This window comes from Canis lupus, chromosome 14 (genome assembly GCF_011100685.1).
Source record: "Canis lupus familiaris isolate Mischka breed German Shepherd chromosome 14, alternate assembly UU_Cfam_GSD_1.0, whole genome shotgun sequence".
Classification (NCBI taxonomy): Eukaryota; Metazoa; Chordata; class Mammalia; order Carnivora; family Canidae; genus Canis; species Canis lupus.
The window spans coordinates 31,150,067-31,178,030 of record NC_049235.1 but is presented as its reverse complement, the minus strand read 5'-3'; the positions used below and the strand labels follow the sequence as shown (position 1 = coordinate 31,178,030).

The following is a 27,964-nucleotide window of genomic DNA, read 5'->3' as shown; positions in this document are numbered from 1 at the left end:
TCTATTAAAAGGTCAACATGATTGTGTGACTATAATCAACAATTTCTTTCCTCGAGAGAGATTGGATTATTACACTAAACCCCAGGGACTGGATAAAGAGCCAAAACTGCCTCCAAAGTTGGCAGGCCCACTGCACAAAATTATTACTACAACAAACCTTCATCCTGTCAAGGTAGTGTTTGCTTTTTATTTAAATATTGCTTCAGAGTTTAAACTGCTCTTAATTATATAAGATCATCGTCGTCTTGGTTGGATCTTGCCGATGTGGAGCTTGAAATGGGGCCTGTTGTTCAGTTGTTACAGTGAAGGGGTGGGTGCTCTCAGTTGAAACCTGAAAGAGAGTTAGGGACACAGACTGGACCAGGAGGAAAAGCTAGGCAAAGAGGTGGGTTCAGCTGAAGCCTACCTTCCACCTCATCTCACTGGGAGCTCTGAACTGTTAGGGCTCCAGAGAGGCAAGGGAGCAGGCTTTTGTATCACTCAGTTGCCATTAACTGAGGCCTGTCCCCTGAAGGAGAGGACATGCTCCCAGGTACTGCCAACCAAGAAGGCAACTACCGATGGATAAAGGCAGGTTTCTGGAGCAGGAGGCAGCTCTGAGCCCATAGCAGCCAATACTCGCAGAAGCTGGAACCTGGTACACAGACTGGTGTGGGGATTTTGGAAGGGTAGGATATAACAATTATCCTATCAGCAAATGTTCTGAAATCATGAGCACGTATTTTAATGCAAGTAGCTATTTGATGCCCTTAAGTAATATAGCTCTTCCAGTATTAGTCAAATCACACAGATGATCCAACTTTTTAGACCAACCTGGAAGTTCATTTGGCTTAACAGAGACACTTCAAGAGCCATTCTGAACTATTTTCAGTGCTCTTTTCTTCATAGTTTACATACAGCCTTTTTTTGTTTACAAAAAATTTTTTTAACTTTATTTTTTATAAATCAATCCAAATGAGTATAGTTTTCTCAAGGAACCGTTACAGAAAACTCTGTGTGTGCTACCCATAGAATTCTTTTTCAAAAAAAAAAAAGAATTCTTTTTCAAATTTCAATTATTCATATCTTTCTTCATAATATATGTAGATTTGAAAGTAATTCAGAACTATCTGGTGAGCAAGATGGTAAATTGGATCAAAGATTGAGGTTTTCCCTTAATACAAAATGTTACTCTAAATGCAATGAAATAGATTTCCCTTAAAGTCTATTATAGTGAATCTGTGGAACATCCGGAACACCATTAAAATAAGTGGACAGTTCTCATAAAGTGACTCTTTTGAAGACTGACACTCATTTTGAAGGTATAAGTTCCAAATTATATGTCCGGTTATTACTTTATTGATGTTTCACTTTGCATACAGACTTTGAAGCTTAAGAAACAAACCAACAAAACATACCTGTCATATGGCATTCCACCCAAATGAGTTTTCTTGGCCAGCAAGAAGGATGACAAACTAGCAGATCCTCTTCCATAAGATAGACTAGTGGAGTCTATTCTGTTTTTTATTTCAAAACTCAAATGTTTTACTACACATCCTGAAAGAACCCCAGGAGGTAACACTTGTTGTGAACCTAAGTGGGGAAAAAAAGAAATTCAGCCATGAACTGAATGTTTATATTTATGATGGAGATTACATGGAACTTAGAATTTAACCTTTAAAAAATATTTAGCTTCAGTATCAATAGTTTGTTTGTCTTTTTTTCCCCCAGCATATAAAGGTGAAGAGAGAACCTCTATATAGGAACTAACTCCTTGTCCATGGCATTCTTTTTTTAGAGGTGGGACAGGCTGGGGTGGGAAGACAAGAATTTTCCTAGGGATATAGTATTTCTCGATGTAGAAAATATGTGTGGTTTTACAAGGCCCTTGTGGTCCTTCCAGCCTGAGCATTATAGGATCTTCTAGTTTAGACTAAAGAAATTCTCTGTTTTTCTGATTCACTGTCTTTTATATCTATGTTTCTACCCCCTTGAGCTTGCAATAATCTCAATAATTGTGATAATTGAGCCTTTGGAGTATTTTTTTTATTTTACATGGAACCTAGACTCTCAGGTTAAATGGCTTAAGAATTATTGTATCTCTAATTATTTTTAAAAGCACATGTTTGAATAAATTAAAATAAGGGTATATTTATGAAGGCAATAAATGGTAAAGATATAGAAACTGAAATAGCCTACGTTTTGTTTTTTTAGCACACTTGGTCTTATAAGAGACATTATTCTATGATTATAGTTCCTTTCTTCACATCAGACCTTGCTTTTTGTAGGTATAAATGATCTATTCACTTGAAAACCTTTTTTCTCCCACACTTTGGATAAAAGTTGTACGGTGCTTTTGTGGTGCCTTATTTTCAATGCTTTACCCCTTTCCAAGCCAGCCACGGTCTTCCTGGGGTATATTATAAAAAAGTAACTAACAGCCATTCTATAAAGTCCCAGACCTTTTAAAAAGCAGCACAGAAATCTTCCTCGATACACAATTCACCTTTTCACTACAGTGCACTTAACACAGCTGCATTTGCGTCAAGGGTAAATGGCTCTTGTAGCATTAAGGATGTTTGTTTTCAACAGGGACTCTGGGAATTGTGCTGATGCCTGGAATACAGAGGTTATAGGGGAAAAAAAAAACAGAATCACAGAAAAAATTACAACAGAATTGAGCAGGGTCCCTAAGTAGTCAGGAGACAGATGTACCCAAGTGATCCTGTCTTTGATTATTAACTTTTTAAGCCCAGAATCGTTGGTTTGATAATTTTTTCTTAAAGGTATTTAAAAAATAAAAATAATTCAAAATGCCACTGTATGAATATATTCTAACGTTCTTTGGGAGATGAGTGGTATCAGGCTTTTATGCTTAATGGAATATGTTTATTTCTCTTCACTAATTAATAATGAGATTTTCTTTATAATGGATGGCTTTATAATGCTACAGAGATTAAAGGAAGGAAACTAGTTCAAATATTATTCTTTTGTGTGTATCTATGAAATGTTTCAGTAAGCTCATAGTAAAGCTGTAGTTGTATATCATTTTTCTTTAGGTATAGTGGTGCATATTATGAAATAAAGCCTACTGTCATAACAAAGAAAAAATCATTAGTCTGGGTTCTGAGATTTTTTTTTAAGTTTTTACTTTTAAGTTTAACATCCTATGGTTTGATAATAAATGCTTTACACAAAAATATTGAATAGTTTCAAATGGTGGCAGTTGACAGTAGAAATATAAACATGTAATTAATGAGCCTTCCCTGCCAAAAGTTAATTTTTGATAAGTCATCGGCAAATTTATCAACAAGGCTTTTCATTATACTTATTTCTTGACCCCTCATTTATTTTTGAGTGCTATACTTTAAGTAAAATATTAGATTATATATTAATCTAGTAGTATCAAAAATAAGTACAAATAATATTTTGATTTCACAAGAATACTTAATCTATGTTAAATTTCCAGGTAGGAGACTAGGCATGGGATTTACATAAGTTAACAAATGGTCTTTCTTCATGTCTGAAGAAAAGGATCTAATTCATGAAATCTGCTATCTGTAATTCCCTGACATTTACATTACCCAGGATAGGTAGTTAGCTGTAACACATAGGTTAACAAACACTGACTTCTCTGTGAATACAATTGTGCCCATGTTATGCATGTGTTTACATTACTGTTATGTCATACCCTGTGCAGACCTTCAGGTAGGTAATTATCCGATTACAAAGCCAGTAAAAAATACTCCTTACACTGATTTTGTACTTAATCTGTGCATATATAAGATGTGTGGGACTCATAATGCATCATATTTGATAACTCTCTAATATTCCTCTTTTTAAGGCTATTTTTGCTTTCCTCTTTGACCTATTCTCATCACCATAGAAGATTAGAAGCATATCATAAAAATTTCCACAGAGAAATATAGTTAATTGGAAAGTAATACACTTTTTATTTTTAGACTTAGTTCCTTTAAAATTTCATTTCCTTAGAATTAATAAGAATGAATGAGAATTATAGTACTCCTAGCTGTGAAATTCTAGTAATGTTAGCTATAAGTAGTGATTGCTTGAATTGATTCTGTATATAAAGCATATGTAAATATGCTGTGTTTAGCTTTAGTAAAAGTGCTTTTAACAGAGAATCTAAAGCCATAACTCTCAGTGGAATACTAACACCTGGTTCAGCCTGATGACAGATCATGGGACAGCTTATATATACAGATTTCAAGAACTCTCATGATGCCAGGGTCCTTCTATATTAGTTTTTTCACTTTGATCATTGGCAATTTGCATTCTAATTTGAATTAACCTAGTAAATGTATAACCCTAAGAAAGATTTTATTTGGTTATCTGTTGAAATCAACCAAAACTAAAAATCTAATTTGTACAATGAAAAGCCTCTCATGGAATTTCTAAGGTCATTGGAATTTCTTCTAGATCGTGATGCTTATAAATGAGAATCCTCTGCTGGCAGAAGAAACCGCTCTGAATAAATGCTACAAAGTGATGGATTTAATTTGTGAGAAATGTATGAAGCAAAGAGACATGAATGAAGTATTGGCTATGAAAATGCATTACATCAGCTGTATCTTTCAGAAATGCATTAACTTCTTAAAAGATGGAGAGAATAAACTGGACACTCTGATCAAAAGGTACTGTTTCTCCCATGTCATGTGTAAAATATACCCAAATGGATAATGTTTTGTTATATGAAGACTCATTATAGATTAAAATATTAAGCATTTTAGCAGCAGTTGTTATTGTTGGGTTCATAGTCTGTAGGAAATAAGAGGCAATGCTATATTTAGATTGAGTGATTTTTCAGTACTTTACTTTTTCAATGATGTTTTTGTTATCCCCAGTTTACAGGTGAGGAATCTGAAGTTTGGAGAAGTTAAGTAGATGTGTAAAAGGTAGAAAGTAACCCAAGTCCAACTTTGAGGATGGGTATGCCATGCCGTAGGTTGTGGCTCTGGATTCATAATGGTGCTCAGCTTATCTCCATTACTGAACCTGGGAGAGCTGCATGTTATCCTTGTTCTCTGACCACCAAGGGTCAAATTCCTCCATAGTTTTACTGAGAAAAGTGGACTATGTCAGAAGGGTGTAACTTAATGAGAGTTTTCACACTTTGTACAAATAACTGGCATGGTAATAAGTAACTAGCTAATCCGGTAACGGTGGTTAGTGTGTTTTATGGCAGGGGTCACTTTTATAAATACATATCAGGGCCTGTAAACCTGATATGGGCTAGCCTAACATGCAGGTAGAACAGCAGTTTGAATTAGTCTATCCTCATGATTTGAAGAGACCATGAAAATCTTAAGTAGCAAAGAAACTAAAAGTTCATGGGTTCAGTTGGGAGGAAATGCTTTGAGATTCAACTTCAGTTACTTTATAAAAAATATCTTTCAGCTTGTTAAAAGGCCGAGCTTCTGATGGCTTTCCCGTATATCAAGAAAAGATCATAAGAGAAAGTATCAGAAAATTTCCTTACTGTGAAGCCACACTCCTCCAGCAGCTGGTGCGAAGCATTGCTCCTGTTGAAATTGTAAGGCTCCTCATAACTAAGTTAACTCTACCAGTAAGACCTAATTACCCTATTTTGTACAATCACAGGCAAGTTCTCTTTAGCATTAGTTTATTAATAATTTATTTACTTAACAGAAAAATAATTATTTGTTATTTTGGACAGTTTTCAGGAATAGACATGGCAATGGATATACCTTTAACCCTGTTTCTGTTCATCTGTTTCCCACTCTTGATCCCCTTCTTTCATTTTTATATATATAGCTCATGGTTTAATAAATAGTATTTTCCTATGTTGGAATGTAGATGGTTACATGGAAAATTACATTTTAAAGACCTCTGTGAAATCTATAAAGGTGGGTACACTTGCTATGTAATACAGATACACACATGTACACTTGTAACTCATGAAAAACCAGTACAAAGTCCCACACTGGATGAAGGTAGGAAATGATTATTGATGGTGTCTGCTTGGTTGGAGATATGAAGGGATGAGTCATGGGGAGGCTCATTGTATGTCCTCATACAGTCTCAAGGTATGTCTCAGCTTCTTATATTCTACCTTAAGGCCTCTGATAAAATTTTCCATACTTCTCAAAATTACATTCATACTTCCCAGCTATAGGAAGTAAATGTCAACTTATTATCTGTTCTTTGAATTATTTATTGCCCTTTTTCGATATATTTAAGTAGTATTTCCTAAGATACTCCCTGTTTGAACACATTTCTGTTCACTGTAGCTACACCAGTCATGCTTTAATATATTTCAATCAAAACCTTTATCACCTTTTTCTATTGGGTAAGAAATTGATCCTGACACTAGTCCCATCCATGGCTTCCTCCTGCCCTCAGGCAGTGTGGGTTCTTCTCTGCCTCCTCTAGGCTGTCCCATCCTTCTCACTGAGAAAAATAAGGACAAGTGGATTCTAGATGTTTCTTCCTACATTAAGAATCTATTCAGAACCATGAAATAAGAAAGACCTCAAGAGACTGGATGGTTTCATGAAGTTCATGCACTGATTTGTCCCTGAGAGTTCTCCATGATTTCATATAGAGATTTTTTTTTACCCTTACTTTTTAATATAGTTGGCTATTTGGTATTTGGGCATTTAGAAGATTAAATTTAGCAGCTTATGAGGGTGGTTTGTCAATTATGAATGTGTTTTGGTACACCTATCAAACTTTAGCTAACCACAAATTAAATCAGTAGGGTTTATTATTTCCCATATACTCAGAAGTGTAAAAGTAGGTAGGCAAGATCTGTCACAGTGGCTCAAGAATCGATTCCCATTTTTTCACCCAATATTCTTTAGCTGTAAAGAAGATTATACACATGCTTATGACCTCATGGTTGCAATGCATCGGATGCTCTTCCTCCAAGCTCACATTTTTATCTCAGGCAGGCAAGAAAAAAGAAAGGGGTCTATCGTGGCAAACACAAGCTCTCTCAGAAACCTGTGCAATGTGACTATTCTTAGCTTCACAGGTTGTCTGGGGGGCAATGAGCACTTTCGGCTGGCCTAAACCATGTTATGCTGAATGAAATTATGCTTCTCTTAGTGAAGTGGTTGTGGGAACAGATGCCGAGAAGCAGCTAGCACTGCCTCCAGGGGGTGTTTCCAACACTAACAAGAGGTAGCTGACATTCCACCTTCCAAGGGGAAAACAGTAAAACTAAAAATAGCCCAGATATACTTTAAAAAAAGTCAAAGCAGACCATTGTGGGGTTGAACAATTCATTGTAGCTCTGTATCATGGAATGATTATCATTCAAGTTTATGCAGTGTAATTGTTAGTTTATCTTAGTGATATGAGTCATTGAGAAAAGGTTTATGAATAGAGATGAGATGGTATATCATGCATTTTAGAAAACTTTCTCTCCTTAAAATTTTTGTTCTTTAAGAGTTACATATTCTCTCTTGAAAACTTTATTTATCTGGAACACTTGTGGTTGTGAATGTCCCAGTTAGCCAGTCTTTACTTTCTAATGCGTTTTGTTCAACTCACGAGTTCACAAGCCTCTGAAGCAGTATTATTTCCTGTGGCCTGGTAATTCTCAGGGTTGGCTGCTGTGCCATGAGGATCCCCTGTGGCACTTTCTCGCACCGTGGATGCCTGGGCCCTCCTGCAGAGCTTTTGGACCTGTCTGCCTGCGGTGGGTCTCTGGCCTCTCCCTGTCACAAAGCTCAGCAGGACGTGTGGGGCATGGCTGCATTTAAGAAGTGTTGCATCAGCATTGTAACAGAGAATTCTATTAAAGATGTTTTGCTTTATCAACTGACAGCATATATTTTAACTTCTGAAAGACTAGCTAATGTCTCTGATTTTATAGGGTATGTTGAGTAAAGCATCCTGTTCATTTTTAAGTTGAATATCTTTCCATGGGAAGAGCTCTGGTAACCTAAACAAATTCTTACTTAAGGTAGAGGATGAGACTTTATGTAAGAAAGAGTTCGGGATCCTTGGGTGGCTCAGCGATTGGGCGTCTGCCTTTGGCCCAGGGCCTGATCCTGGGGACCCGGGATCGAGTCCCACATCGGGCTCCCTGCATGGAGCCTGCTTCTCCCTCTGCCTATGTCTCTGCCTCTCTCTCTCTCTCTGTGTGTGTGTCTCTCATGAATAAATAAATAAAATCTTTAGAAAAAAAAAAAAAAGAAGAAAGAGTTCTTGCCACCTAACAGTGACAAGATGCCATGTCGTTATTCAGCCATACCATCAATTCGTTTCTGAAGCAGTAGTTCACACAAACGGCCATGCTTTTATAAGGTAATGCAGATAAAGTCTGTGTCATTGCTAGCCATATAGATATTGTCTCTGTGTGCCTGCTTCTAGACAACATTGTTTATGAAGTGTCATCTCTATAGTCTTTCCATGGTGATTTTCAAGTGTGTTTTTCTCTTCTTCGTACCTATTCTAGGGTTCTGATCCTACTGCATTCTCTGTACTTACCCAAGCCATCACTGGTCAGGTGGGTTTTGTGGATGTTGAATTTTGCACTACCTGTGGCGAAAAGGGAGCAAGTAAAAGATGTTCCGTATGCAAGATGGTAAGAGTGAAGTTCTTTGAAGTTCATTGATCTGGCTTAGATTTCATATCCAACTTGAAGTTTTAATATTCTCTAAATAGAATGGTTTAAAAAAACATATAATGGTTGACATTAGTTTTCTAATACATTTTAATATAGTGTAAATGCTAATTCAATGCATCTACTACTTAAAAATAATTTTGGAAGAGAAGTATGGGATAAATGTAGGTCTGTGCCCTGTCTTCTGTCAGTCTTGTAGGCTGCCCCAGCTTCTGCACAGACCACTTCTAGGAGAGAAAGAATATGAGTAAATGAAGGAATGAAGGAGGGAAAGATTCTCTGTAAGGGATTGAGACAGGTGCTGATATAAGGACCTAGAATAGGACAGTTCATAAATATGCAATCTTAAATCTTCTGATGGTGACTTGAACTGTAATCTCTTCATCATCTCTCCCTTGTAAAACTACAACTCCCTTCCTACTGCCACCAATCTTTAAGCTCTCTGAACTATACTCCCCACTTCTGGCAGCATTATCTTTGGAATGCATGTATCTTCTCACACACACTATCACAAGGATTCTCTGTACATTCAGTGTACCCTATAAATTATGTTAATTAATTAATTGAATTATATTAATTTCCTATTGTTTGTAAAGTTAGCATTCTTAAGCATCTTCATCATACCCATTACATTTTGATTTAACTAATTAGTCCTCCAGCTTCATCTCCTTTAATTACTTCTTTGAACCTCAATTTCCTTGTATGTGAAATGGGGTTGTTGTGAGAATTCATTGAGACCATCTACATTGGTTAACTGTCGCTGCATATAAAACACTTAAAACAATCATTTGCTAATTTCCCATGTTGGCAGTTGGCTGGGGTTAGCTGGGGCACTTTTTCTCCACATATCGCTTATCCTCTTTGGACCAGCAGACCAGGCTGAGCCGGCTCTAATTATGATGGCAGAGGTAAAAGTGAACAAGTAGAAACACATGAGATCCCTTGGAAGTCTAGTCTTGAAATTGTCATGCTCTGACATTCCTTTGGCCAAAACACACCACATAGCCAAGTTTAAAGTGAATTCTCCTTCCCTTCAGTGAAAAGAACTTTGAAGTCACATGGGAAAGTGTATACATGAAGGGAAAAATAAGAGTCAGGACCAATGAAACAATCTACAGTATATGTTCTTTTTATATAAAGGGCTTAGCATGGTGTTTGGCATATAATCTTGCAAAATTCTAAACTCCATTTACACAAACTTTTTGCTGTCCTTCAACATATAATTCACTTTCCTAATTGCATTTTTGTGTAAGATAATCTCTCTGCTTGGAATGCTTCTTTCCCATTTCTCTGTTGACTGACTCCCTTCATTTAGAGTGAGTCACTGCTTCCTCTGTGCTCCTATCACTGTTATGACCTATACTAGGATGTAAATCATGTTGTTGAGTATCTGCCTCTCTCAATGCTGCTCCATCCAGCTTTTTCTCAACCCTAGTTTCCTCTGAGACAACTATCTTCCTTGTCATTGTATAATTCTGACACATAGTAGGCTCTTCATAAATCATTTGTTAGTCTTTGGTAGACCACTTATTATATATGCATTGTTATAAAGTGTAAGCTAAAAATTAAAAATATAAATTAGTGTGCATCATGGTTTTAACAGAAAGCTTGGGGCTACCTGGGGGGTGTAGTTGGTTGAATGTCCAACTCTTGGTTTCGGCTCAGGTCTTGATCTCAGGGTCGTAGGATCAAGCCCTGTGTTGGGCTCCACACTCAGCATGGACTGCTTGGGACTCTCTCTTCCTCTGCTCAACCTCCTTCTCCCTGCTCTGGCATGCTCACTCTCTATCAAAATAAATACATCTTTAAAAAAATAAAAATAAAGGAAAGCACGGGAAACCACATTTTTTTACAGTATAGTTCTTGGTTTAATGACGTAGTTGGAATATCATGCAATCACAGCTCTTGAAGTGAAATAAACTTACAACTGTTTTCAGGTAATATATTGTGATCAAACCTGCCAGAAAACACACTGGTTTGCACATAAGAAAATCTGTAAGAATCTAAAGGACATTTATGAAAAACAACAATTGGAAGCTGCCAAAGAAAAGAGTGAAGAGGAAAACAGTAAGTATATAAAAAGCGATATATATACTGCTCCTCATTGGGAAGAATGATATTATTAATGATATTAACACAGGCACCAAGGAACCAAGTCTTCTTTGGGGTGGGGGGGACCAAGGAGACTTGGAGATGACCAATAGAAGAATGACATTTAAATGTGTACTTATTTAGGGTTGTTGGGATAATGTATAGAATATGGTTAGCCTAGAAGTCACTGGAAGACAGAGAGGTATAGAATTCTAAGGAATAGTTTATTCTGTATTCTACATTCTGACTCATGAGAATGCTCTGCAGCAATGGGACTCTAGATAAGTATTTACTTATATTTGCTCACAAAGGATGTTAAGGTCTTTGACTAAGGAAATAATTAAATTTCCCCTCATGGCTACCCAAGGATTTCAAGGTTGGGAACATTTATTTATCTATTTATTTTAATTAAAGTACAAAGGTTTGGTGAAATTATAGAGTAAATTTATAAATTACAGATTACATTGCAGATCAAATGTACAGATTAAGTTTCTATAAGTGTCTGGGCATTGAGTTCCATATTATTTTTTCTCTCCCTCCCTTATGAGGTGTATGACTCATTTTTACCAGAAAGTGAATTGCTTCAGCAATGATTCACAGACTATAGTGGAAAACCACCTCCACTCCTGTGCCTCACCCCTGAGAATATATCATAGGTTCTGCAGAGTGCATCTAGTTTGAAAAAGTTGCCCAGTTGACTCTGATACAAAGTACTTCCACATCCCCCCTCAGAAGACCGCATTGCCTTTACGACCTGCTTGAAAAATGCTATTAGTAGAATTGAATGATTTGCACAAAATTAAACTTAATTTGTACAAATAAATTGTTAACAGAATAGTCAGGCCTTCTGACTGCTGTGCTTTCTTCTGTTTTCTGGACCAAGGAAACAACCCTGCACAGGCAATAACCTACCCAAAGACTTCAAGCTAATTCATGGCAAAGCTGGATTTGAATGCACATTTTGTCAGACCCAGACAAGCATTTCGATTTAAGGCCTGGCTGTGGAGCCAGAGGCCTGAGTCCAAATCCTGCTGCTGCTGCTGTACTGGCTGTGAAATTCTGAGCAAGTTGCCAAACCCTTCTCTCTCGTTTTCCCCATTTGTTAAAAATCATGATAATAATGATAGCAGAAATCATTTACCTCACATGGCTGTTGTGAGGATTAAATAGTTTAATACAAGTAAAGCATTTAGAAGAGAGACTGATACCTGGTAGGAATAACAAAATGACCTTTTTTTCCCCCTTTTTATCAGATGGCAAACTTGATGTCAATTCTAATTGTGTTAATGAAGAGCAGCCAGAAGCTGAAGCAGGAATCTCCCAAGAGGATTGTAACCCTAAGGATTCTGTGGAAGGGGAGAAAGAACACCCTCAGAATGCAGCTGGGTTGGATGGCTTACAGGATGCTCCTGCAGGTCCACAGGAATCTGAGGAGTGAAAGCCAGAGCAGGTGCCATCATGGACGGTTCATACCCTGGCAGGTAGCTGGAAAGCTCATGTGACTGTGTCCTCACTGCCTCGTGACACCGCATGGCACCATGGCAGGATTCCATGTTTCCTAGAATAGATGCCTTCAAGCAAAGCTCTGTCTACCATGCCCTGATTTCCTAATGATTGCTGTACTGTAATTGGACAGATACTCCAAGGGAAAATTTTTATTTCAAAGTATCAAAGAAACATTTTTATTCCCTTTCTGAGGCCAGCTTCCCAGCCATTGTTCTCAAAGCCAAAGAAATCCCTTTAAAGAAGAAATATAGGCTCTGGGGAACAAAGGGACAAGCAAAACAGGTGTAGGAGAGAGATCTTCAGAAAGGATTTTCTAGCCACTGAGATGGGTAAATGAATCATAACTTATATGTGAATAAGATGCATATAAATAGCATTTACAATAGTGAAGTCTTATTTAGATGCAATGACATGAAGCAAAAAGTTGTATGTTACAGGATCTGTCACAGTTCAGCTCACTGTAGATTTATATAGAAACAATCCTGAGCAGTCTAAACTTTATATGGTTCTTGCAGTCACGTTTTATCTTTAGTATTTGTACCTTCAGAAATGTCAGAACTAAGGCCTAGCCACGATTATCTCAGCATGTGCATTAAAAAGGATGTTTCATGAAATTTCAGATTAAATAATGGCTAAACATAGTGTGTCCCCAGTTATAACACCAATTCATGTGCCATATTCTACTTGAAAGACTTTTATCTTCCTGTAAGCTTTTCATTGGGCTCTTCCTGCCCAGAGACTGATTTATAACTGTCACTTTTAGAATGTGCTGGCACCAGTTTTTAGCATATGCAGTACAGAAGCAGAGCTAGGGCCTGATCGCCGAAGATAGCACTGCGTTTCAGAGTTTCTTGTGATGATTGTCAAATAAATCGTGCCTACTGATATAACCAGCTCCACATCTTGTTTCCTGGCTCATTGCTATCGAGGGATGGCAGATATTAGAGAAATATTAAGAGAACTTACATTTTGGGAAATTCAGCCAAGACTAGAAAACAGAGTAATGAGTATTTCCATGTGTACAATTGTAAATCAAAATGACTGCATTTCCCACCTCACTGCACTGGTCATATTCTTCTGAGTTGCTGGCTCTCTTCTTCCTTCCTCTCAGTGACTTCTTCCAGCCCCAGCACCACACCTTCTGCACGCCCTCTAGCACGCTGCTCCAGAAAGACATCAGGTGAGCGAATTCAGTGTGAAGGGTTAACTGGGTAGGAATTCAGCAGGCAGATTGCACCTAAACTTGTCAGTTGTGACAAGCCTCACCAATCTTTTTTATGTGCATTATCTGGTTTTTAATTGTTTTTGTGTGTGTGTGTTTGTGTTACCGCCATTTTGTGTTAACATGATGCCTGTCTTCGGATACTATGGGGGGTTATGAAAAAGCAGGAAGAAATAGGAAAAGCAAGAGGTGTGGCAATGTAGAGGTACTTTTTCCCTTCATCGAAGTGAATGCTGACATGAATCAGAACTCTAACACCGCTGTAACTGCCAGTGGACGAAGGGGACTTCAGGTGTAAGCCATGTCAACATTAAAATTTTCTACAGATATATTTCAGGGAAGAGGTGGTCTGAAAATGGAGTTTAAGAGACAATGATTCTGATTATACTCCCTTCCTTTATTATACATAATCTCAAATAGATGTTTCCATTATAATACCGTCAAAATAGGTGGTCATCAATTCATTTTTTTTTAAAACCATGTTGAGTTATTTTCAATAAGCTATCAAGAAATTTTTCTTGGAGCACCTGGGTGGCTCAGTTGGTTAAGTGTCTGCCTTCAGCTCAGGTCATGATCCCTGGTCCTGGGATGCTACTCCCCACATGGGGCTCCCTGCTTACTGGGGAGTCTGCTTCTCCCTCTTGCTCTGCCCCTCCCCCCTGCTGCATGCTCGCTCTCTCTCTCTCAAATAAATAAATCTTTAAAATAATCCAAACACTTTTGCTTCTGGGAAGCAGAATAGACATACTTTCCTCTATTTCTTCTACTAAGTAAAACTAAAATCCTGGATATTATATATCAAACAAACATAAGACTGTAGGATAGAGAAATGAGGCAGACTGGCTGGGGACCTCAGGATCCAAGCAATGACATTTTGTTTTTTCTCTGAGGCTTTTGTTTTGTTTTGTTTTGTTTTTTGCCTCATATATCCAGTAATGATGCTGAAGAAGCTGACAAGATGGACGTACCAATAGTACAGATCAAAATAAGTCCCAATAAAGGACTGCCAGATTTCAGACTCAAAACTGCAACATCAACTCATTCTTAAATTTCTGGCCTGTCTTGGCCTGCCCTGCAAATTCTGTATTTGCCAGCCCCCAAAATATCATGAACCAATTCCTTAAATCACTCTCTCTCTTTCTATGCATATACCCTATTAATTCAGTTTCTCTGGAGAACCCTGACTAGGACACCAGGTGTCTTACTTTGGGTGCTACAAAACAAATTACCATAAATTGGGGTGGCTTAAATCATAAACATGTATTTTGCATAGTTGTGGATGCTAGAAGACATCACAGTGGTCAAGCTTTTGGTGAATACCCTCTTCCTGTCTACAGAAGGCCATTTTCTTGCTCTGTTCTCACATAGTGGAAGAGGGTAGCCAGCTTTCTGGCCTCTTAAAAAGGCATAATCCCCTTCATGAGGGCTCTACTCTCATGACCTAACTACCACCCAAGGGCCCTGCCTCCAGATACCATCATGTTGAGGGTTAGATTTCAGTATACAGATTTTTTTTGGTGTAAGGACACAAGCATTCAGTCTATGACATCAGGTATAATTCCTAAAGGACACAACTGCTCTTGGGAAAAGAATGAGAGTATTGGCTGACATATACCAAGCACTGACTGAGAAAGCCACTCTACCTAAGACTTTATGTCCGTTGTCTAACTTAATCCTTGAAATTTTATGAATTAACTGTTCTTACCATTAAGAGGAAATGAAAGCTTAGAGAAGTTAGCTAACTTGTCCAAGTAACAACTAGTAAGCAGAAGAACTCAGCTGGGTCTGATTCTAGAGCCCCAACCATTAGCCGCTACCCTGTATATGGATCTGTAAGTTGATATTTTCTGTTTCCTGGTCATGAGAGCTGATGGATCCTGAAATAGTCAACTGAAAACTTCAATCAGCTTGAATGGTTCTCTGTTGCTTAAAACAAAGAACTTAGAGCACCATCTTAATTGTGTGTTGCGTTTTGTAGAGTTTTAGGTTACTTAAGTCAGGATCGTGTCTTCTCTTTTGTGTTTGTCCCTACATGGTATTTATTACAATATCTTCAAATCACAGCCACTCTGCAGCCCTTCATTACTGAATATGAAATATGAGTGCATTTTAAGGAAATCTTTTTCTTCATATAAAGGAGACGTTCTCCCATTAGTTCTTTTACAAGGAGATTAACATTTGCTAGCCCTATTTTTGTAATTGGAATAATTTTTTCATCCTTTTCAGCAATTGCAGGTTTAAAAATAAAATATCAAGCTACACACTTTCACAATTCTTTTAGTTGTTAACCTGGAGATTATAATATCCAACATACTGCAATCTAATTCAAAATGAATATTGCTTATGCAACTTATGGGCCAGCTTGAATCTAATTCCAAATATACCACCATTTCCATCATGAAATAAGTTGCTGCTCTGGCCACCCACCATCTATTGCTTGGTGGGTCTGATAGTACTCAGCTCATGATTAGTAGCTTTGGTCAAAGTTACCTGATGTTCATTGGTCAGGCTGTTAGTATTAGGGCAGATGCAGTAATTTGCCTAAAACTGCTCTTCGAACAATGACTAGTTCTCTGCTGAAGGTAGTATGGCCTTACTCAAGAAACTTTTGAGACTTTTGAGACTGCACCGTGACTTTCTTAGAGTTTGCCAGGCTTCACCAAACATCCTTACCTACCACAAATACTGCTAGCACCATGGGTTATACTGAGTTATTCTATTAGTTACCTATTGCTATGTAAGAAATTACCCCTGAACTTATCAAGCTTGAAGCATCAATAAGCATTATCTTATGTAGTTTCTGCAGGCCAGAAATACAGGAACAGCTTAACTGAGTGATTCTGACTGGGCATTTCTCAGGAGGGTGCAATACAGCTTTCAGCCAGGAGTGCAGTCATCTGAAGATGTAATTAGATCCAGAGGAGCTGCTTGCAAGATGGCTCACTCATATGGTTGTGGCAACAGGATTTAGTCCCTCACATGGCCTCAGTTCCTCACCGGTGAAGCTCTCCAGAGGACTGCATAAATGTCCTCACAACATGGTAGCTGGCTTCTTACAGAATAAGTGATCCAGAGGAGAGAACAAGAGAACATTTCAATCCTTTCTCTGACCAAATCTTGGGATCCACATACTATATCACTTTTATCTTGAGCCGCTCACCCATACCAATGACCAAAACAAATATCTTTTCCTTACCCCAGGTACAACACTCTGTCAGGGGCCATTCCTGAATTTTCTGGTTTTGTATAGAATCCTAAGTGCCACAGGTGAAAGGTTACAGAGTCTCAGGGACAGTGCACCGTTCCCCCTAGGGCTTCCATCCCCTGCCTGCTTGGTTTCAGCCTCACCTCTACAGTGTGTCTCTATTCTGTGTGTGTTACATTGTGGTGGTGTCTAAGCACCATCAGATAGGAGGAAATGTTACTCTGCTTTTTATAAGCTTTTGGTCTAGCTTTTTAGCTTAGCTGGGGAAAACCAGCTGTGCATTTTGTCTCTTAGCACCATGCAAATGATAAAAGCTTTTCTGGTCTCTCTCCTAGCAGCAGGCTTCCAGCTAGGCCAACCTCACATCATTAGCCCACACCCAGAACTGGCACATGCCTTTAAAGGTGACATAAAAAGCAATAGACTGGATAAATAAATTGTGGTGTAATCATACAATGGAATACCATGCAGCAATGAGAATGATAAAGCTATTGTCTCTAGCAACAACATGGGTGAATTTTATAGTATTGAGTAAGAGAAACCAGAAAGATTTAAATGAAATCATTCAAAGACAGACAGAATTAATTTACAGCTTAGAAATCATAACAGTGATTCCTACTAATAGGTAATAGGACTGGTAACAGGAATGAAGAAGCACTTCATGTGCTGGTAATAGTCTATTTCTTGATCTAGGGCTGCTGTTACATGAACATGTTCATTTTTTGAAAATTTTGTTGAGCTGAACACTTGATTTGTGTACATTTCTGTATATACATTTTACTTTAACAAAAACATAAAATGTATAGGGACTATATTAGTGGTGTTGCTGTTTACATTCACATGTTATAATAGAATAAATATATAATAAACAGAGAAGTTTAATAACAGAAAACCACTAGGATTTCTAGAAATACCAGAGGTTATCTCAGAGTAACTGTAAGCATTTGAGGCTCTGTGCCTTTCTCATCAAGGTATTTTTCCTCTCGTGTTGGAACCGTGTCCCAGTTCAGGGAGGTAGTAGCCATAGCTGATCTCTTCATGGACCTTATGAACACAGCATCTTCTGGGTCATCAAACACAGTTCTGCAAAAATGGCAATATGTCAAAAAAAATATCCATTAAGCTACAGAGAAATTTTAATTTAAACAAATAAATGCCATATTTTTCTATGCTCTTTGGAGCATCGTACCACTAACAACTTTGGGCTTCTACTGACAAATGACTTTCAGAACTATGAATGTTATTTTTCCTATATATATTGTTTATTTTTAAAAATTCAGTCTTTGAACATATTTGGGATCAGCTATTTCAGTTTAGATCTCACACATTAATGTGTTTATGATTTGAAATCAGTGTTAGATGATTAAAATATTTCTAGATGCCATATGCATATTAGTATCTTAAATATATTTTGTTAGATATTATTTCTCTGTTATGTATTATTTTAAAAACGTGTTTGGGGATATATTTTTCAACCCTGAAACCAAAGAAAAACCTAAGTGCAAAATTGAAAAAGAATGATGATTTTAAAATTCATCAATATGCATGAGTTTGAAAAGTTTTCCATAGTTTAATGAAGCATTTGCTTTTGAAAATGTAAATTCCAGGCAGCCCCAGTGGCTCAGCAGTTTAGCGCCGCCTGCGGCCCAGGGCGTGATCCTGGAGACTCGGAATCAAGTCCCACGTCAGGCTCCCTGCATGGAGCCTGCTTCTCCCTCTGCCTGTGTCTCTGTCTCTCTCTCTCTGTGTCTCTATGAATAAATAAATAAAAATCTTTAAAAAAAAAAAAAGAAAATGTAAATTCCGGTGAATATAAAATGTTTATCTATATAACTGCTCTCACTGAACATATTTAGAGGAACATTATACATTTATAATTTGCTAGTAAGTCTTAGGTTTTATATTTTATGCATTGAATCAGACTTTAATTTATTCCTGGTTAAAATAATAATATCCAAAACCTAAATATGTCAAATATGAGTAAATAGCTTGTGCTTATTTGTCATAGAAAGACAGTAATTTTTCCCATCCATCAGTTAGTCATTCTTTAACTAAATGTAAATTTAACTAACCAAAATGTATTTTAGGAAATGAAGGTAATTTAAAGTACATACAATTATGAAATAATTTGATAATAAAAGTAAAGTTTAAAAAATCACTTACTTGTCTACATTATTCGCAAATGCAAAGTCTAAAAAAAATACATTTCTGTTAGTATTTTTCAAACATTTATTCAGCATTTAAAAACAATGGAACAGTGCTATAAAGGAAAAGTCTAGAGCACAACTTTCTGGTTTTTGAATGGTCATTTTTTAAAATTTAAATTCAATTTGCCAATATATAGTATAACACCCAGTGCTCATCACCTCATGTGCCCTCCTTAATGCCTGTGACCTTGAATGGTCATTTAGATGAATAGTTCAATCCTTCAAAAATGCCTTGATACTACCTAAACTCAAACTGGACCTTTCTTAGATATAGTGCCTTGGATTAGCTTAAATTCTGAGGCAAATTCTTTAATTCAATACAGATCTCAAAACTCTGGGAACAGGAGGCTTAATCAATTAAGTTTCCAGTGGAATCCAACTGGGGATTTTTGTAATTAGGATATGGAGTCTCATACAGAAACCAATCCTCTTTTTTCAGATAGACACATGTATCTATAAATGAACTAACAGACCAAATGAGGAGAAATATTTAGGGCAGTTTAAACCATTTGGATTCTTGGCATTAACTTCAAAGAAATAGAATAAACAAATCCTAGATCACAAGAATCTCCATCTTCCCTAGCTTTGGGAGCTCAAAGGCTGTCCTCAAAGCTGGGATTTCTTATGGTATCTTCCAGAGACAGTCATTGCTTTGTTCATTCCTCTCCAAAGGCCTAGTGCCAGGCTAGACATGGAATGTACCAGCACCTGTTGGGCCACTGAAGTCCACAATATGAGTCTTGCCAATCTGCAAGCAGCAGGGAGCAAACAGCCTCTGCCTTAGAAGAGCTCATGGCATCATTCCCTTCACAAATGATGCTTCCTTACTGGTTTAGGGATCACACTTTGAGAACCCCTGCTCTATGCTACACTTCTGCATCCTGAACATGTCCTACAGACATTTTTTTTTTTTCTTTCTCTTCTCTGGGACATGTAATGGATAAAGGAACAAGTTCAATGACATCTTGTGAAAACAAGCATAGAGAATGATGGATTCTACAGTATAACTGGCCTGGTCCCTGAAAAAGTCATGGAAACAAATTTAGAAATCTACGAAGTTTAAAAAGAGTAAAGGTCCGTAACAACCAAATATAATTATGAACCTCTGACTGGATTGCTTTGAAAAAGCAGCTATAGCAGCCATATTGGAAATACCGGGAAACTTTAAATATATATTATTATATATTATGTAATATGAGTACACAAATTATTTTTTTTAGGTATGATATGGGAATTTGGGATATATAGGAGAGTGTCCTAGTGGTGTAACAGCCACCTTGTAACCAAAAAATACCCAAAGAGTAGGACAAAAGAGAGATATATTCTTGAACACTGATGATTACTGCTGACTTTTGCACTAATACCCTACCTTTGTATTCTTTGCTTTGTGAGAAAAATCGCTATTTCCTTAAGTCATTGATGTTGGATTTCTGTTGCATGTAAGAACTTAAATTCCAACAGATGAAACATCACTGAAGATATTCAAGTTATATTTGTATATAATGACTGTGTATATGAATCCAACCCAAACATTAATGGTGGTTATTTCTGGGTGAAGAAATTGTAAATGATCTTTATTTCTTAACGCTTTTTTCCATGTTATCAAAAACTTATAGCTTTAATTGGTGAAACTGGTGATCGTGGTAATAGTAAGCATAGCTTATTAACTGAGTATTTCATACACACTAGATACTGAAGTGAGAACTTCAAGGTAATATCTCATTGTTACCACATTACTTCACTTAATATATGCAAATGCAGATAAAATTGCATATTGCTTTAATTTGACTAATAACATTGGGAATATTTATTTCACTAGGTGCTTAGCTTATTGTAAATTTCAGTTGTTACTATTATAATTAGATCAGCCAAAAGTTGGAGGAATTTTAATTTCATCTTTTTTTTTTTTTTTTTCCAAATACCTGGAGGTACTCTCTGGGATGGTTTTTGCTTAAATGGTGCTCTAGGATTCCATGAGGCATCTACTCTTCTTTGGAATGCTATTGATTGAACAATATGAGTCCTTCTATGGTTAAAAATGGTAATCATTGATCTTCTTTCTTTTTCTGTAACTTCTGACAAATGCAAAAAGTAATGTTATTGCATAGCATTGTAGAGATGCAGAGTGATTCAGAATACAGTTGAACACTTTCAATAATGCGTTTATCTAAAGTATGTTATATGTGAACATCCTGCCAAAACTGTGAAGGGCAATCACAATTATTTCCATAATCTTATAAATGCTTAATAAACAAATGCCACTCATGTTGTAAGGCACAGATATTCCCAGTGTACCCCAAGCACTTTCTAACACATCACCATGGATGGTTGAAATCACATATATGATACATTCGTTCAGCTCCTCAGGGCTGTGAGGAATAACAGGAATAATAAACATTAGGTTTTATATTTCCTCATTAGGAAGTTAGTAATTAATTATTAAGAATGTTCAAACCTATAGAGATGGAAGATAAGTAGAGAGATGGGCAATATACATTTGGAGGTAAAAGAAGCTCCACCCAAATGTAAAGGGTGATGCAGTGAGGTTGATTATCTTTGTGACTTGTATAAATCAGACATACTAGTTTATCTACAGTGTTTAAACTGTATTCATAAAGAAATCATTGAGATAACAAAGAATACTATTTTTAGAATTTAAATAAGCCTTAAGAGATTTAGTCCAATTCTCTCATTTTTGAAATAAAACACTAAAATGCCAGGAATAGATGATTTGGCATTCAACACATTCATGTCAAACTCAGGAACAGAAGACCTTTCCTCACACTTAGATGGCCTTTTCAACATAGTGATCAAGAGAAATGAAATCCTAAACTAGGGCATATTTTACAGGTCAAAAACTTCAAAACTAAATAATTGAAAAACTTTCCTTTACAAAGATGATTATTTTCAAAGACCTTCTGCATTTTTAAACTAGTGATTTATAAGGCTGCCTTTCAAATATTTCTCTGAAAGATGTATGCTTACGATTTTGGTCAAGAAATTCTATTCCTGGAAGGTGGTTGATTATATATAAACGGTACAGGTTATATTGGCACAAAGGGTTTTGGTAGAGACCTGCAAAGAAAGAATCCAAATTAAGATGTCATATTTCAAAACCAGTTTCTTTTATCATTTGATAAAATATAGGAAATTGCAGAATTAATATGAAACCTAAGTACATGTAAAGCTTTTGCTTCATAGACCAAACCAATGGCCTAACCAAATGCATTTATTCAGAGCAGCACTTATTTCCCATTTGTTAAATTCATTCATTCAACAAATATTTTCTGAGTGCTTACTATATACCAAGAACTATGTGAGGTGCTGGGGACATAGTGTTGACCCAGATCTACCACAAATGAGGAAAATTTTAACATGTCCTTAAGTTAATTAGTAAAGGAAGGACAAGATATCAGCTCTGTAGAGGTCTTTTTTTTTTTTTTTTTAAGATTTTATTTATTTGAAAGAGAATAAGCTGGGAGAGGGGTAAGGGAAGAGGGGGAAGCTGACTCCCCACTGAGCAGGGAGCCTCATGCAGCACTGGAGCCCAGGACTCTGGGATCATGACTAGAGCTGAAGGCAGCTGCTCAACTGAGGGAGCCACCCGTCACCTCTGTGGAGGTCTTGATGCTGTTCTTCATTAAAGAATTTTGTTCACTTGCTTCTCTTCTTCCAGTCTCAAAGGTCACAAGGGTGCCCTGTGGAGATGGGCAGAGGTGCAGTACACTGACCTGATACAGTTTTCTTTCTCCACTTAAAACCATTGCACATGGTTCAGAGCATGTAAATACCCCTAGCAGCTTCAGATCTCAGCAGGAGCAGAGCTGAGCAGGTGCTGATCTTGCATCTTGTCTACCTCTGGCCAGACGCACATGCCTCTAACCTCCTTTGCTCAGGTGCCAAGATACCTAATGAGTCACGCTATCACAGTGGCTGGAGGTGGGAGGCAAGCCCATGTAGCAGAGCTCCTGTCGTTTCTGACGTCACATTCTTTTTTTTTTGACGTCACATTCTTTAGGCATCTGTATGCAGGTATATTTTTTTTAAATCTTCAACTAGAAGTTGTGAGGGTTTTACTTTTATGGAAAAAGAAAAGAATTTTCTCTATCCCCCCATAGATGTATTAAACAGGGTTACTTTAGTACAATGTGAAATAAAACTTTTATGATTTCCACGGGGGTGTCTTTAGCTATTGGATTCTGTCTACATGCAACTTCTAGAAAACACTTTTGGAAAATACATTCGGTGAGGAGAACCACTAGGTGGCAGTAGTACAAAGAGTTCCAGCCATTGTACAACTGCAATACTCTCACAAAATGGGGCTCATTTACTGTACATGTTAAATTTCGGAGTAGTGCTGTAGCATTTGACTATAAAATAGAGAGAGGCTTGATAAAAGCATGAAAATATTAGGCATTAGAAGCCCAGGAAAAGACAGTTGGCAAGATAAAGAAGATGGGGGTATGCTTAAAAACAACAAACTATTTTGCCAAAACTTGAAAAAGTTTTAGCAAAATCATCTAGATGTTTTTCCTGTAGGTTACATAACATTTTGATTTTACCATATAAACACAAATTTTTCTGGCTAATAAAATCATTACATATAACTATTCCCCGTGGAAAACTTGAGCTTTAGAGGGACTTAAAGCAGGCATCGTCGGAAGACATCTGGTGCTTAATAAACAAAAACTATCAGAATTAGGCATTAAAGAAAAGGTAAAGCCAGGAGCAACAAAGAATTTAAAAGATAGGAAATATGTATGCAGTGGGGGAAGTGAGAGGAAAAGTGAAATGGAAACTTTTCAAAATTTCTCGGCTGACAAAAAGGGTTTAAATTTTAATCTAAAAGGGAAGGAATTCACAGTGGTAATGAATAATTATAACTACTGGACAAGGAGTAGAATGGGTGGATGTATATTAAGCCAGTAATATGGACAGATTTTAAAACGGGGATCATGCATTGTGGTTTAAGCCAGAAAGAGAAAAGCACCTCTTTCAAGGATGTAAAAGCAAAACACAATTGTTGTTAATGAGAGTTTTGGAGGAAGAAAGCATTACACATGCTTCAGTGCAGAAGTCTGCTCTGTGGTTACTGTGTTGGAGAATCACATCTGGCACCTCATAACCCCGTCAGACATTCAAGCAGCCAGGAGTAGAGTCTGCTCTTGCCTATGATGTGAATAGGAAATGTACCAATAACATTTACTCTTTGCACCCTCCTTCATATTCTCTTTTCCTTCTCAGAATGTTCCTATTTCATTTATTTTCTTGGCTTCTCCTCCTGGTCTTTAGATAAGTCACTTCTATATGTAAATTGAAAACCTGCTGGCTTCAGCTAAACAAAACATCAAATTTGGATTTACTACTCTTACATGACTTATTAAGAATGCATCTCAAGACTGAAAACTTGATGTGTTTATTGTAGCTCACCATCTACCTCATCCTGATGTAAAATCTAAAGGACAGCAAGTCAGAACACTGGGCTGTTAGGCCAGCCCCTGCTTAAATTAACTTTAAAAAAAATAGAATTAAATAATTTGAGAGGCGTTTCATCTTTATGATTTTTCACTTTTTTCCTTGCTCTTAAGTTTTAGAAAGAAGCAATCTTATTTTCAACTCTTTTTCCCCCCCTTCTATACTATAAACATTTATCATTTTGGATTTATGAGTTTTGGATTGATGCTATAAAATTACCATAAATTAAGTTTCTAAGATATGAAATTGGTTTCCTGTGTCTGAAAGTTCTGAAAGCCTTCCGTGATGTATGGGTACATTCCTTTAGAAACTATGAAGTGAAATTGCTTACACTTTCACTTTCAATAGGTTAATACTATTTAATCCACTTTCCCTCTAGGCTACTTATAGAGCACACCTCGGTGGCGCCAGCACTGTCTTGCTTATCTTAATTTGGGATTCCGAGTCTAAGCAATTTACATGTATCCAATAATATATCAAAATGTCTCTACTACCTTACTGCACAAGCTTGAATTACATGAGTCACATGTGTGATGCTACTTATTATTGAAACGGAGGAGAAAAAAGTTACCTAAGTAATTGGCTTCAGTCAATTTTCAAAAACTTTTAAAGCTAAATTAGAAACCATCATTAAAGTGAACATTAGTTTTTAAGACCACCTTTGAAAAAAGTTGATGTGATTAATGATATACCAAACACCCATTGTTTTAAAAGATTTATTTATTTACTTGAGAGAGAGGGAGAGAGCATGGGAAGGAGCAGAGGGAGAGAGAGAGAGAATCTCAAGCAGACTGTGTACTAAGGGTGAAGCCCAACATGGGGCTTGATTCAAGGACTCTGAGATCATGAGCTGAAATCAAGAGTTGAGTGCCTAACCAACCAAGCCATCCATGTGCCCCAAAACATCCATTTTAATAGATGGGGAAAATGATAGGTAAGTTTAAAGCAGTTATGTTCTATATCTATACAGAATAGCCTGTGGAAGTGAGCTTAGCTGTCAATGGTCAGACACTATGATTTTGAGGTTCTGGCTCAAGGTTACTTAGTAGAGTCAGCATCTCCATTGTTTCCACCATCTTGCTTTGAATGCTGTGGGCCACTGAACATCACATGTTTGTACTGAATATGGAAATCATCCCCGACTTTTAAAAGATGAACTTGGACTAACACAGGGATTAAAGAGAGTTGGAGGGGTCAGAATATCCTCTTCTTTGACACAAACAGCAAAGATCCACTTGGCTCTTTTTTATTGGGTGATTCTTCTGCTTTGTTGTTTGGGAGGGATGGTCCCACCTTGAAGGGCATTTCAGGTAGAAGCTCAAATGAAGGGACCATTGAGATCATAGTCCTATCCTGATTTCGGTGTCCCTCTTCAGCTCCTGGCTATTTGCCCTCAGCAGTGGACTGGGGCCAAGTGTAGGAGGAAAGAAAACGTTTAAGAACAGAACCTGAAAAAAATGGAGGCCCTCTCCTGAGAGGGGCACTCTATCGCTCCTGTTGAGTCCTTAAAGCACTGCTAGGAAGCAACTCTTAAAGATGATGGAATGCAGGTGTCCAAGTGTCCTTCCCAACAGTGGAGCTTAATGAAACAAAGCAAATTTGAGAGAAATGAGGAGAGCAAAACTTGAGGAACAGGAGAATGTAAGTATTTTGTGGCTCCTGCTGGTGGTGGTGTTTTGCCCACGTGCTGGGAAAGAAGCAGAGAGATGGAAGATCAGGGAAAGTCATCTCAGCCAAGAAGTAGGATTTGGACACACATTAGATCCTGAATTAGAACCACTTTGCTGAAAGGCAGGGAAGAGGAAGCAGGAGCTGGGGAGGGAGGGTATGGAAAGGCAGACCTCCTGGAGAGAAGAGGTGGGGCCCTCCTGACTCAGCCTGGAAGTCTGGAAGTCAGGAATTCCAGGTTCCAGGACCTCACACTTGGCTGCTGGGTTAGGCCTCCCTGAAGCTCCCGGCCCTGTGTCTCCTGGGCCATCTCTTGGCAAACCTCCTCACAGACGCCAGTGGAGGGGGAAATGCCAAAATGGATTAGAGGTTTCCCCTCCAGGCTATTTTCTCACCCTCTGAAGACCTTGTTATTGGAGTGGAATAACAACAACGCTTTAGCATTTTATGCGGGTTTTATGGCTTGAAAAGGCAAAAATGTTAACGCTTGAAAGTGCATGAATCTCTCATTTTAATTAATGAACTGAATCTAATCTGTGATTGCAAATGAACCTCAGAGAAACTTAATCTGGGCACATTACTGCCCCAATACAATGAGTAGTTCATTACCTAGGAACTTTTTCCCATAGAGTATCTTTAACCAAAATGAGGCAAGTAAAGTGTTCACAATGTGCGTATTTGCTACCAAGACTTCTCTCAAAATGCTTCTTTGGGGGAAATTGGACATAGCATTCTCTCCATTTCAAAAAAATAATCTCACTACAAAGATTCTCAGTTGGAACCATTGTAGTTATGTAACTTGAATTATAATCACTATGATTTTAAGGAAAGGTCACTCAAACTGTTGTGACAGATAATGATAAGGACTTGAAATTAAACTACCAGGCTCAGAGAACTAGGAAAGGCACTCCTGTACTCCAGATCAGGGCTGACACAGTTCTGTGCTCATGCATACACAGTGAACAAGAGAGGCATGGGCTGGATTTCAGACTACCCACTCCCTGGCCAGGCACCTTCATTCAGGGCATAATCCTGTTGACTACGATAGGACAAACTTGAGTGCTAGCTTCCGAGTCTTGTTTTGTAAAATTGCTTAAATTATTGAGTTCTTACATTTAGCAATCTGATTAGTTTCATATCAAGCTCCTTCAGCTCTCTAAGAAATATTTAGGTCAAAAGACATAAAACCATAAACCATGGGACTGTTGTGTCCCCTTGTATTGGGGTGTCATGTAGTGAATGCATGATAAATATTTATTGAATGAATGAATAAATGACAAATATTTATTAAGCAAGTGAGTGAATAAATGTGAAACAAAGAAATAAGGCATGAGTTTAAGTTTTGGCATTTCTTAGTAGTTTGGTTAAAGCTCAAAGACTTGCATTCCCACCATTCAAGAGGAAATCATTCTAATCACATCATAGGATTGCTGTGAAGATTTAAATGAGACTATAATAAGCATTTTCTCAACGGGAAAGACATTCAAATATGTTGTTATAATGATGATTATTTCAAATGTCAGTTATGTTGTTAAAATCTATTTACTACTTAGCAGACTTTCTAGACTGTGAGCATATTAATTCATCGTCTAATTTACATAATCTACAGTAAAACCATTTTTGAGTTTGTTACTGCTTCCAAATAACATTAATGTCAAGAAATGCTCTTTAAAAACATGTCTTACAGAGGTAGCTTAATATTTAAGGTGATCCAGAGAGCTAGTTCGTTTCCTATTATATGGAAAAATGAAGATAAATGAGAGTTCCAGATCTAGCATAGACAGTCTTTTCATCACCAAAGCATTTGTTCAACACACAAGGGCCAGATAATTCCAGTACACAGGCAGGCCAGTCCTGGGTCTTTCACAGACCTTATCATGTTTCAAAAATAAGCATGGGATTATTTGGCATCTAAGGGGACAAGGCAGCCATGTTGCCAGATCCACGGGACACCATTCAGGGTGTAGTCAATAGAAACGTGCCCCTTGGACCCG

General features: G+C 37.4%; 2 protein-coding genes and 1 long non-coding RNA gene across 8 annotated transcripts in view; 1 reads left to right on the top strand and 2 right to left on the bottom strand.

The window, feature by feature from the left end:
• ANKMY2 (ankyrin repeat and MYND domain containing 2) overlaps positions 1 to 13,092 on the top strand; it is a 36,582-nt gene extending 23,490 nt beyond the window's left edge. For both annotated transcript variants that reach the window (XM_038556991.1, XM_038556992.1), the window contains exons 5-10: positions 12 to 172; positions 4,420 to 4,634; positions 5,398 to 5,533; positions 8,429 to 8,557; positions 10,534 to 10,663; positions 11,941 to 13,092. In XM_038556991.1, coding sequence (XP_038412919.1) covers positions 12 to 172; positions 4,420 to 4,634; positions 5,398 to 5,533; positions 8,429 to 8,557; positions 10,534 to 10,663; positions 11,941 to 12,125 — 956 coding nt within the window. In that variant the 3' untranslated portion in view covers positions 12,126 to 13,092. The remainder of the gene's footprint in view (positions 1 to 11; positions 173 to 4,419; positions 4,635 to 5,397; positions 5,534 to 8,428; positions 8,558 to 10,533; positions 10,664 to 11,940) is intronic.
• Positions 168 to 5,509, bottom strand: LOC111098778. The gene is made up of 3 exons (XR_005369497.1): positions 2,442 to 5,509; positions 1,398 to 1,572; positions 168 to 331 (listed from the first exon to the last, which is right to left on the bottom strand). It is a non-coding gene; the product is annotated as an uncharacterized LOC111098778 (long non-coding RNA).
• A 4,386-nt stretch (positions 13,093 to 17,478) lies between the features above and the next one.
• LRRC72 (leucine rich repeat containing 72) overlaps positions 17,479 to 27,964 on the bottom strand; it is a 33,884-nt gene continuing 23,398 nt past the window's right edge. For all 5 annotated transcript variants that reach the window (XM_038556996.1, XM_038556997.1, XM_038556994.1 and 2 more), the window contains 4 exons: positions 21,813 to 21,902; positions 20,750 to 20,902; positions 18,784 to 18,811; positions 17,479 to 17,703 (listed from right to left, as the gene is read on the bottom strand). In XM_038556996.1, the coding sequence (XP_038412924.1) occupies positions 17,541 to 17,703; positions 18,784 to 18,811; positions 20,750 to 20,902; positions 21,813 to 21,902 (434 nt within the window). In that variant the 3' untranslated portion in view covers positions 17,479 to 17,540. The remainder of the gene's footprint in view (positions 17,704 to 18,783; positions 18,812 to 20,749; positions 20,903 to 21,812; positions 21,903 to 27,964) is intronic.